At 36.2% G+C, this 12545-nt stretch overlaps 1 protein-coding gene across 1 annotated transcript; it reads right to left on the bottom strand.

Annotated features, from left to right (window-relative positions):
- Positions 1 to 222: 222 nt before the first annotated feature.
- On the bottom strand, positions 223 to 3272 carry LOC147521912 (porphobilinogen deaminase, chloroplastic-like). The gene is made up of 3 exons (XM_086566721.1): positions 3228 to 3272; positions 1640 to 2052; positions 223 to 271 (listed from the first exon to the last, which is right to left on the bottom strand). Exons 1-3 carry the CDS (start codon positions 3270 to 3272, stop codon positions 223 to 225), a joined length of 507 nt encoding a protein of 168 aa, XP_086422847.1.
- Between the last annotated feature and the right edge of the window lie 9273 nt (positions 3273 to 12545).

Below are 12545 nucleotides of genomic sequence, written 5' to 3'. Positions count from 1 at the left end.
CTTAAACATATTTTGTGCGACTGTCCACATGCTAGATGCCCATGGGAATGACTGGAAGACAATTTGGCTTATAAGCTAAATGGTGATCAATGCAAACACAATGGAATGCAAATACTTTATACACCTTTACTTTTTCTTTCATTAGAAAAAAAAATAAAATAAAAAATAAAAATAACAGTGACAGTGACAGTTCGGGTAAATAATAATACCCTCTGGCAAGCATCACAAAGTAACCACAAATTTTATATCATCAATATTCTCAACAGCGAGACTATTAAAGAATATATCCAACCAAGTAAAAGACAGAATGTCTATTTTGGGATTCACTTCTCCAATCTTGTTGTTTCAATAAATTGTTGTCCACAATTTCGTAATCTAACTCTCAATTCGACATAATTAATTTGGCCCATACACTTGCTATCCTACTTGTGAAGTGATGTTCGGTGCGGATCTTCGTAGATATAGAAGTTTGTATACCTGAAGCACTAATATCAATTCGATCTCGGAAGCATAAACCGGAGTCGCCCCGAAACAAATGAATTCACATTAGATGTGCTTGACTCGATGCTTCCACTCCTATTCTCAACTGAATCAGTTGGTTTCAAAAATAGTTGAAAGGCATTCAATGGGCCATCTAACTTCAACTTGAAACCTAAAAATCCCCAACAACAATCAATCAAATCCCAAGTCCTAAAGCAATGCATTAAAATCACTTAAGCAGCCGACACACATAAGGCTTTCGTGTTATGTATTAGACATTTTTCTTCAGTGTTACGCAAGTATGGTATTCTAACTCAAAACTCCTTACTAATTTCAACAAAAGTAATGATTAAAAGATTGTTGCACATAACCTGTGTGAACCATGGTTCAACTCTTAGTCATTTTGGACAAATGTGGAGCAAGTGCACAAACAGAGCTGGTTACAATGATATAGTAATGGATTAACTGATAATGAAGACTATATTAACGACAAACTTTGCCCCTCACCGTGTCTGCATTATTTATTCTAGTATTCTAATCTTTGACATAAATATTTGATTGGTAAACCAAACACAATCAAAATAACATAGCATCCGCTAAAACACCAATCCCTTGAACAAAATAAAAGGATATTTTTTTAAATTCTATTCCCAAAAATATTATATTTGATATATAGTCGATGTTGACCATCAAGAGATCCACTTGTTCCATTTCAGCTAGCAAAAAAATCATGACATGCTCCGCCGCCTATGCATCCTAAATATTAAAAGAAAGTGTAAGGTGTAGAAGATAAAATGGCACAACTTAATAATTCAAGAAACAACTAATGGGCTGTAACAAAAACACTTGGGCGGTTTTCGGAGAAAGTTTATGCATGGTTTTAGTGAAAAATGTTTTCCTAGAGGACATGGATGTGCTGCCCATCAAGATATGAATCGAGTATGGCTCCTCTATTAGAATCAGTAGAATGGATAACAGATGATGACAGACAAATTTTTATTTTTGTGACACTCTTCACAAAACAAAAAATCTTGGCCCATAAATTACCAACTCGTAATATAAGATCATGCCTGTGATCTTGTTAAAAGGATTTGCTACCTCTAGAGTAGATGGAGCCTAATTAACGCCAACAAAACATAATATATATGAAACCACTAACCTTGAGTGCGGATATCTGTAGAGTATTTGTGATTGTCTCTCGAGTGAAGCACTACCAACAACACTCCTGGGTGGAAGCTCTCTGGTAAAGAAGTCTGCACTCAAGGAAATGAATGCATCTCGAACATCCTCCCGGGGAAGGTTGCAAGGCAAAATAGTACCATTTGGTAAATATGTAGGTACATCTTTCATGGAGTGAACAGCAATATCAATATCACTATTTAAAAGTGCCTCATCTATTTCTTTCGTAAAAAGTCCTTTACCACCTATATCTGCAAGGGGCTGATCTAAGATTTTGTCACCAGTTGTTTTTATTATTACAATATCAATGGCCCCTTCTTCAGCCAATTCTGAATGCAAAGCAATGAGCTTTGCTCGTGTTTCGTAAGCCTGCGCAAGTGCAAGTGGGATGTCCTACATAAGGAACAAAATTAATTCATCCAAGATGCATATGCAGTGTAAATCGACCAAATGCACAAAAACAATAAGTAGCTAAAATATTTACAACAATAAGTGTAAATGGACTAACACCAAAAACAATAATTGTTAGGAAAAAATGAGCACATTCAGTAAAAAAGAAAGGAGTTACACCACTACTTGATCAAGTAAAATTACTCAGAAAAACATGAAGGCGAAGGTGCTACAATAAAATTCCAGAGTGCTAAAACACATCATAACAAAAATGTGTCGTGTATTCAAATTTGTTGGAAACAACTTAACGTACAACCTTTCCAATTCTTGAGCTTATCATTCCACACCAAAATAACTAAACAAAGAAGTCGTTCGAGTAGAACAAATCCATTACTACAATCACTGTCAACCACAATTGATTTGCCAATCATCCTATTGTATAAAACAACATATTACTTATTTTCTAAAGCCATTTCTAGTTTGAATTTTTTGATACATTAGAATAAGCAAGTCAAGTTCAGTTTTCATATTTTGTTTCTCTCCGTGACTATATTATCTTTATTTCTAAGGCCATTTCTCTTCGGTCACATCAAATATTTATTAGGCAATTTGGTTAAGTGACGAAAGGTTTGACGAAAGGTTTGGAATAATGTTTATATATTCCAGAAATGTCCAAAAATGCATCCTAGAATTTACCACCTTGAGTTTTGATGAAAGGTTTTTTGATCTTTTTGTTTTATTTGATATTGTTACGCGAACAGTTCCCAAAAATGGGCGTGAGTTTGTTTTTTTTCCGCTGAATTATTGGAAAAGCTTATGTGTCCATCTAAGAGAAAAAAGGGGCTATAAACATATCAGTTCTGCTAGTGTATGGTTATATGTACCTCTTAAAACATGATTAATTGTTCAAAAGGGGAAGGAGATGGGATTTCATAATTTTGATGCATCAGGACACTAAAATCAAATTTTACTCGGTTGATGCCTTCTAAGCGTCTAAAAACTTGAGCGACTTACCATCATCCTATGGTATAAAAATCAATTTCAGATTCATTGTCTAATATACGTGCTTCACAACTTGGGCAAAAGATTAAAAAAAAAATTGAATCATCTTTGCAACACAGGAATAATAAGAACAAACATACTAACTATGAAGAATGGAATAATATGAAAATAGTTACCAGTCGATCCCGCTCAAGTAAAGCTTTCCACGCATCTGACACCATATGTCGAACTTTCTAGTCCTTCCCATGTTTTTTCTTTAATCGTTCACACTCCTTGGAAATGAAAAACTGATATGCACTTCTCGTTCCCCGGGGTGCGTCTTGTTCCTTGCGATGTTTCTTGGATGTGGATTTTGAAGTTGGTTTAGTTAACAATACTTGAAAGATCTCAAATGAATCCAAGAAGATAATGACGCCACTGAATAAGAAGAAGATAAATTTGAAGTCTGAGTTCTAATATCAGAAAACAAAAATGAAATTCGGTACAGAGGGATTTGAGAGGTATTGCCAGAGAACAACATCTTCTGTAATTTTGATATCACTCTATCATCTTGAACAATTTCTTAGTTTAATTTTGGAAGAAAAGAAGAATAAGAGAGAGGGTTTGAAGAGATGAATTTTTTTTTGCAGAGTTGGGAGTGTTTTGTAGAATTGAAAAGAGAATATGGAAGGAAGGTTTTATCTATTTTGGGTTACCCCCGAACAATTGAAATCGGCAAAAAATGGTGTAGAATTCCTTTTTTTATGAAAAATCTGATGTGTCAGTCTCAGAGAAAAAAGGGGGGCTGACGTGGGTCACTGGGAGCATTTTCCACTACTTAGAATTAATGGTCTTTGATTACCACCATATCTATACAAAATTATAGAGTTCCTTGCACTATCTTTCTTCCAATTCAAAACAACCCCACATCGTTAGGACTCAAATCTAACTTATCTAATTAAAAAATAAGACAATATATGTATTTATATAAACATTTAAATCCATTAAGAAGGCCAATTTTGCTATAAATGGGTTTAAAGAAGTTGAAAATAGATTAAGAGTGAGAAAGAATAATTGGTGGGGTGAGGGGGAATTCAAAATGTGTGCATGATTATTGATCGAGTTTAAGTATTTTGAATGGGGAATCTATTCAAAAAATTGGTGGGAAAGTTTTAATGAACAAAAATATAAGTGCGCTCTCTTGGAACAAAAGATTTTAATTTTTAATCAATACTCACTCAATCCAATTTATTTTGGATTAAGAATAAGAGGAATTGAGTATTTAGAGGTTAAACTTGAGTATCATTTGGTTTACTAAAGGTTGGGTAGGGATTTGGGTTGTACGTGATTGATTGTATTGTGGAATCAAATTGAGGTTGGGCGTTGGGGAGAATGAGTGATCGGAAAAGAAGATGGAAGGATCAAATATAATAGGGATAGTTCCAGAATTAAGTGAAATAAAAATCAGAATGGATATTTAAGTCTGATAATGATTCAAACAATAAGAGATTTAGTCTAATTAACCCTTATGTTTTTATAACAAGTTGATGGAAAATATTTACTTTTATCATATTGGAAAAGGATTCACTAGTTGAATAAACGGAATAAACAAATTTCAACATCAAGAATGATATACGTACGTCTCTACACTATTAGATTGCCGAATTATCCAAAATCTCATGCATCTAACCACCAGAACAACATATTTTTTCTCTCATGCTTTTCTCTATTTTTTTAATACATCTCTGAATAACTCCTCATTCCCTATTTCATTAGTTAGTAATGTATTATTGGATTATTGTAAGCATCTCTATACTATTTCATTATTTAGTAATACTTATCCACATTATTGTAAAACACCTCATTTCTAAATTCCTATTTATTTTCCACACTCTATTTGCAAAAATAGTGATAAATTGTTTCAAACGAAAAACACCAAATACATTTTTGATATCTCTATTAGTATAGTATACCATAATTAACATAGACCTTTAAATTAGGCCAACCTTTTTTCTACCATGAAATGCCCTTAATAAAATATTAAAATCAATTATTTAATGCCTTTGAGAAAGACTACTTAGTCATTTCATAATTTACTGCCATCTATACCCTCAAGATTATATAGTAATTTAAGGACGTATGTGTAAATTCAGGTCGGAAATCAACTATACGCCCTATTCAATTGTTCGCCACTTAGCCATCATTGATTGCCCAAATAAATACCATTTATTCCGAAATTAAATGGAAGGCAACCAACCGTCTCTCTCTTCTTCTCTTCTTCTTCTTCCTTCTTATGCACCCATTTCTCTCTCCCAAATCTCCCCTAATTTGCTAAAAAAAAAAAAAAAAAAAAAAAAACAAAAGCAAAAAACAAAAAAACATATATCCCTAATTGTCTCCTTCCCGACTTCGGATTTCAATCGGTCGAATTGATCTTATTCCTCTCTTCTCGCCTGCTCAAGAACCAAAAGAACACCCACCCGCCCCACTTAAGTCCACAAAATTCAAGTTACAATGGTCATCATATCTCCTGACATGGCTTTCCTCGATCAACTGTGTAAAAAAATTGTAGAGACATATATGGGCGTATCCAGAACATATGCTGGTAATTGTTCTTAGTATATTGCTTTGACTTCCCAGACCTTTCTTTTATTATGTTTTTCTTCGATTTTATTTTATTCACATTCGTTGAGTTTATTTGTCGCTAAATTTGATCATAGAAATTGTATGGTTTGGTACTACTTTGGTGTAAATAACTTAAATGGTAGTCTCGTGGTTTAAAGAAGAAGAGGGGTGTGATTTGTGAACATAATGGTGGGAGGCGCACATACCGTGTTGTGGAGATGGTTGTGGATTTATCTAATAACAATTGTTGGGTTAGTCCTGTGTGCTTTTGTACTTAACTTAGAAAATACATAATGGATCTTTAGCTCAAATGGGAGAGCTCTTGGGAGTTGGAGTGCCATCTTCATGCATCCGGTGATGGTGGTTCAAATCCACCGGGATCCTTTTCTTTCTTATCATAGGTTTGTTTATGGTAGTGTGATTGTGTATGGTTGTATCGTGCATGTGGTTCTGCATTTTGCATGATTATGGGAGTGTGGACTGTGGACTCTTGTGGGTGTTGTGTGGATTGTGGACTCTTGTGGGTGTTGTGTGGATGGTGTGTGTATGTGGTGAATGGTGTGTGTGTGTGTAGACGTGTGTGTGTGTGTGTGTGTGTGTGTGTATGTGGGTGGTGGTATTTGTTGTGTGTGTGGTGGTGGTGGTGGTATTTGTGTGTGTGGTGGGTGGTGGTGTGTGTGTGTGTGGTGGATGGCTCTTTGTGTGTGTGGTGAGGACTAGCTGTGTGTGGTGGTGTGTGTCAACCGGTGGTGGTGTGGTGGCTAGCTGTGTGTGGTGGTGGTGGTGTGTGTGGACCGGTAGTGGTGGTGGTGGTGTGTGTCAACTGGTGGTGGTGATCGTGTGTGTGTGGTGGTGGTGTGTAGTGGTGGTGGTGGTGTGTGTGTGGACCGGTAGTGTGGTGGTGTGTAATGCCGCCTTTGTTGGGTGTTGCTTCTCATTTCGATGTTTCACTATTTGGTCTTCTTCTTTTGCTCCGGCAGGTGTTAATTTAAATGTGTACAATACAACAACAACAAAGCTGATTAACAATGTGGTAGCGGCATCAACAATTCAATCTGCAGCCGCCACGTCAAGTAAATATGTACCCAGCCATCGCAAGGTAATGACAATGGGAGAGGCCGAGGTAGGGGGAGCAAGAGGAAGAAGGGTGGGTAGGGGTGGGCAAAATAGTTTAGTGAAGAAGGACCATAACACCGGTGCAATCAAGCCATGCCCCCGTCTAAAACCATTCTCCACGTACAAGCATACAAGACTCAAAGCTAAGGGTGGTGGATCAATCAGTGCGTGTCGGTGTTATTTCCACATCATGGTGACTCCATCGAACGTAAGGTGATTTCCTTTTTACTTTGCATTTCGTCGACACTATAACAGCTCAACTATATGCCCCTGCTCTTATTGTTTTTCATGAACTTCCTCTTAAAAACATTTGTCCGGTTATACATGTCGTCTTGGGTTTGGATTCAACCTGTATAGGTAATTTAGTTTCAATAGGAATATCATTCGATATCAAGCCATTCATAAAGCCAAGGCTCCATGGACCGCAAACTTGAATTTTGGACCGAGATACTAGCAAGAGGATCACCTCTGAGAATGCACAAAGGGGAAGCCATGTAGACCGAGATGCCTTTGGGACATCGAAGCACCACGTAATCTGATGTCAAAGACAGAGAAAGTAATTATGAGAGTTTGTTTGGGTAGGAATATTTTCGCCTACCGGTATTCTTGAATACCGTCTGAGAATTCTCATAGGAATGTCTATCAAAGGTGTGCCCGTTCTCAAAGGAAGCAAGCCAAGTGTTTGCCAAAGTTTGTCTGTAAACACAATCTTGAGTACTATCCATAAAATGCCCATATGACCAATATTTCACAAAAGTAAAAATAATCAATGTATGAATCTTTGCTCTTATCTTTCTTTTACCTAAGTTTGTCTTATAATATTTTTTTTTCTTTTCAGATTTATGCATAAGTGTATGTAAAGATGTTTTCTTGGTTTTAATGATTATATTACAATTTATCCACAGAGTGTCATAAAAAAAGTATGGTCGGGGATGCAACCAATGTTGGTGATGAAGGTGGATTTGCTCCCAATATCCGGTTAAATGCACTATACTTGACGCGTTGTCGTCTTCATTTTTCTGGAAATGCAACAATCTTTTCTTTTATTTGTGTTGTTAACTCTTCTTTCTTTCATGCTTTATATTGAAGATCACATAGCGGCGTAATCTGGGACCATAAATTGGCGAGATCTTACGAGAGAATGGGACTAAATAGTAGTTGTTAACAAAGTCATTTCCACCACAAGTGAAGAGAACAAGTGCTTCGTTCACCCAGTCTTTTGGCACGAGCGATTGCCAATGAGTGCACCCACTCTTTTGTCGATATCTTGCTGGAAATACTTAATTTGCTGGCCAATCGATTATGTTTACTGCATAATAGTGTGTCATCAATTACGACGTATTTATTAGATAGGTTTTTGGCTAAGTGAGCAAGTTTAATTTATAATGTAAATACACTAAGTAATGAGTTCCATTTCGGATTAGTATTATTAGATAAGGTTAGGTGGTGTGGGTATTAGAATTTGAAATGTGAGGCTTCTTACAAATTGGATTCGATTGTCGTTGAGGACTCCAATCCAAAGAGGCAAAGTTAGCACCAACCAAGTAGTCTCGAATCCGTTAGCTATGGGCTTAAGTATGACATAGTAGGTTCTTCACCAATTGATCGCCTGATTTACATATATAATTATGGCATGTGTTAGTATATATAACATAGTTCTAAATTTAAGTAATAAAGCACTTTCAAATAAATTATACTAAAAAGGGAATTGGAAAACAAAAATTACTAAAGTACTTGGCCTTTGCTCAAATATGGAGCAAGATACTTCCATTAACTTTTACGGTCTGCGTACTATAGAGTATAGACACAAACTATAAATGTACTCCAATGAAAAGAATCTCAAAATATAAAATGCAGCACATGAAAAATGAGAGATATTTTACTGATAATATCAGGGATGTTGAGTCCTTTGGAGAAACGGCCAGTTGCACGATGAGTGGGATAGTCGATTCCATATGGATAAAGCGTCCAAGACGAAAGTTGTTAACGGATAGTTGTTGTTGCCACTATCCACAAGTGAATCGCCAAATACAAAAAATGCACGCGCCTCTGCTTGAGGAACAAAAATGCCCAACACTATAACTACACTAATTACCATGGAAGCAACAAAAGCCGAAGAGTTCTCCATAGTGTGTTCAAATGTCCAGAATAAACAATGTTGAACACGTAAAATCTCTTGAACTATCGTGTTTCAACACACTCTCAACTCGACACGTCTGAGAATGGTGGTTTGATATCGTCTTTTGGTTGTAAACAAACACAGTTGCAAGTTAATATTTATTGGGGGTAGGTTAAGCAGGTCTGTATGAAGGCAAGTTGAGTACAGTCTGGCTATCTCGCCATCCCAAAAATCTTTTCCTTTTAAAGTGCAATTCGCATTGATTTCCATATGGTTTGGGGTGACAAGCGTAAGAGCTATCCACTTATTTATAGGCAGGCCAAAAGAGGTACTAACATCTGCGACATCTATCAATAAAGATAAAAAGAGGATAAAGGGATTCTTACTAATCACTCAAACCTCGGGTATCCATTTGTAGTTTTGAATATTTTCATGGTGGCTACACTAAAACTTTTGGAAGCAAATTCCAAATCTTAGGTTCTTCCATGTTAGTTTTGAAGCAAGATTAAAAATGAAATTCTCTTGGTTGTTTTAACCCATGCATCTTCTCGCAGCTTTTGCAAACTCTTTCGGTTCGGGACATGACTTCGTCAGGGGGTGGTAGTGGAATTGGAGGTGACGGAGAAAGTAGCAGTGGAATTTCATGAGCATTGGTTAGGGCGAAGGTAAAAAATATGATTAATGGGTTCGGTTGATTATATTGGACCTCAAGTAGTTTCTCTAGCACCAACAAAAGATGCATCATTTGTAAAAGGTTTCCCTCATGGTATTAAAAATCACATGGAGAGCCAACATAACGGGTAATTACTTATGGAAAACAATTACGCATTTGTGAACTCTCAGTCTGAAGTCCCCCATCGGTGGGAAAGAGTTAGCACACCGCAAAGGGCCTCAAGGCTTACAAGCCCAACCACAGGTATGCACATTTACTCAGCTACTCATCAGTAAATCTCTTCCATACTTGAATCTGTACGTACCTTGCTTTGTGCCTTTCTATAACTGTTTTTTTTTTTACTATACTTCATCTAAATCAATTAGCCTGCTGTTAATCGAGAGATCCTTAAGTTTCATATATTGTCACAACATGTGAGTAGAATCAGGTTTTCCGTATAATTAGGTGGCCTAATTATTAAGAGTTCAAGACACAACACACGTACATGCACACTCTCCTACAAAAAAAAATTGTGTGCTTTCTCCCAAAATTTGCTAGCTTCCAAAAAACCCAAATTGAAGATTAATAAAAAATGGCGAAGTAAAATTATGTTTACACTTTTAGCCAATTTCTTTTTAACATCGCGTGCATTGCACGTGCATCTTGCTAGTATATATAATGCATCAGCTCGACACGGATCTAAAAATAATATTATATTATTTTATGCAAAATCTTACAAGAACTGGTGCGTAGCACAAATCGTATACTGGTTTTTTCCCGTAGAGTTCAAAGCACTTTATGTCTTCAGGAGTGTGAAACACTGAAACAGTGAAACCACACATATTCTATCCAAAGCCCACTGTGTATATGTCGGTCCTTTACTCAGTGTCACTTTGTTTATTGTGTGGAGCCACAAGGCCCACAACTATCTTGGATCTTTTCGATCCATTTCACCTTGTGCTAACCTTGGAGCGACTGAGGGCATTAAATCATGGGTCCTACTATTGACACCTCTTAAATTGTGTTGGCATACTCCAATTTGGAGTCTATATTTATGGATCTGGGCTACCACGAGGATATCCCTATAGGGATGAGTGTTTTAAGTGTTGGCATCTAACGGTCCGAAAATCAAAAACAAAAAGGAAGAGAGAATATGGATTTGTTTTTATTTTTGGATTCGGATCCAACGGATCCCTATAGGGATATACCACGACGAACTCATATTTATGTGGCACTACATATACCCCTACCCAATCACCAAAACCCAAGAAGCTAGTACTCTCTAACCATATTCATCCTTTTTATTTTTCTTTTCTCTTCGACTGCTCTCTAACCACATTTACCAAATTATCACCAAATTAGCATATAGAAATCGAAACCAAATCGAAATAGAGTAAAATAACTTAAGGGTTAAACTTGTTTGTAATAGAAGAGTAGTTCGGTCGCAGTTGATGCTTTGAGAAAAAAATAGAGGAAGGGGAACAAATACGTCGACATCCGTCTGTAGAAGGGGTCTTCATGTTATAAAAAGTTAGTGTACGTTTTCTATTTTATTGTTTTGATTATGTTTGATTAAGTATTTTAGGACTTAGAGCATCTTTAGGAGAGAAACAAAAAAAACACAAAAAATTTGAATCAAACCAAACACCAAACCAAAAAAACGCCAACCAACTTTAGGAGAAATATCAAATATTTGACATCAAATTATGCGGTTTTGGATAAACCGCATCATATAGCCCACACTACTTTCTCAAAACCGCGTCACTGAAGCCCATCTTAAAAGCCCACGCGGTTTCCAGAAACCGCACGATGTGTCGCAAATCAATTTTATTCTTTTTTCTATTTCCAAATCTCTCGCGCGGTTTTCGCGAAACCGCATGATTGAAGCCTACATTCTAGCCCAAGCCCATATGGTGTTAAAAAAACGATTTTTCCAAAACCGCAAGAGAGATTTGATACAGCACCAAATTTTAGCCAATTTGGTGTTTGGTTTGGTGTTTTCATCAACATGTGTCTTTCCTAAAGATGAAAAAATACTAAATTATTGGAAATTTTGGTGTTTGATGCTAGAATAGTATCTCACCTAAAAATGCTCTTAGAGTCTTAGAGTATAGTTTTTAGAGATTAGAGTTTAAGACTTGTTTATTATGGACTTATGAGTTTTAAATATTAGAAGTAAAAGGGGGGGGACTACAAGAGATTGCCAACAAGTTAATTTGATGTATTTAGGGAAAAGAAGTGCCCAACACAAAACATGTTTTTTAAGTTAATGACAAATTTGTAATAAATATTTTATTTTGGAGTCTGTCCAACATAAAATAGAAGGTGCCCTTAGCCATAGCCTAAATCATTAACACATTAAGCAAACACTAAAATACAACTCCGAATTCTCTCCCCTCAGACCGACCTCAAATTATTTTTTTTCTTACAAAAAAGATAACACGAACTCGATTTGGTCAAGAATGAATTAAAGATCACCTTGGATCAATAGTGTATATGCAATTGGCTCACATAGGGATCTATATAAGATCGATCTCACTAACTTCATTCCAATACTAGTACAGATCTTCATTTACAAACCTTTGCCACAGCTCTTATCAAACACAGTCTTATCCACTATAATAACGTAGAATCTATGAATTAAACATGCGATTAGCACAATCTAGCCCACGTACTTGAATTGAATATATAAGGGCCGACAAAGTACAGATAGCTTATCTTCCAATAGCCGTAAACGCAACGCACCATGCCACCCCACACCTTTGAATTGGCCCTAATATTACACAATTTTAAAAGACCTTTAAGGTCCCATTCTGCTTAGACTAAAAGGTAAGTAACCTTTTTCTCTGACTTGAATCATGAGAACCAATCACATTTCAAGTACATGAAAAGATTTAAAAGTTTTTGGAAGTCAATTTCCTAGCTTATTGGAGCATATTATTGTTAAAATATCCCACAATGATTATAAGATCCCTTGTCTGTACGCTTAGTTTGTTTCTTGTT

This window comes from Coptis chinensis, chromosome 1 (assembly GCF_015680905.1).
Source record: "Coptis chinensis isolate HL-2020 chromosome 1, ASM1568090v1, whole genome shotgun sequence".
NCBI classification, from domain to species: domain Eukaryota; kingdom Viridiplantae; phylum Streptophyta; class Magnoliopsida; order Ranunculales; family Ranunculaceae; genus Coptis; species Coptis chinensis.
Note: the sequence above shows the minus strand (reverse complement) of the source record. Positions and strands in the feature narration are given on the sequence as shown.

What these genes read in the sequence shown, in the direction of transcription:
- LOC147521912 (XM_086566721.1), bottom strand. Translation starts at nt 3,272, where the DNA reads ATGGTGTCAGATGCGTGGAAAGCTTTACTTGAGCGGGATCGACTG. An exon ending in TACTTGAGCGGGATCGACTG is followed by an intron (nt 2,053 to 3,227) that starts GTAACTATTTTC and finishes TTCCTTATGTAG; the next exon opens with GACATCCCACTTGCACTTGC. An exon ending in TACAGATATCCGCACTCAAG is followed by an intron (nt 272 to 1,639) that starts GTTAGTGGTTTC and finishes ATTCTTTAATAG; the next exon opens with TCTCGCTGTTGAGAATATTG.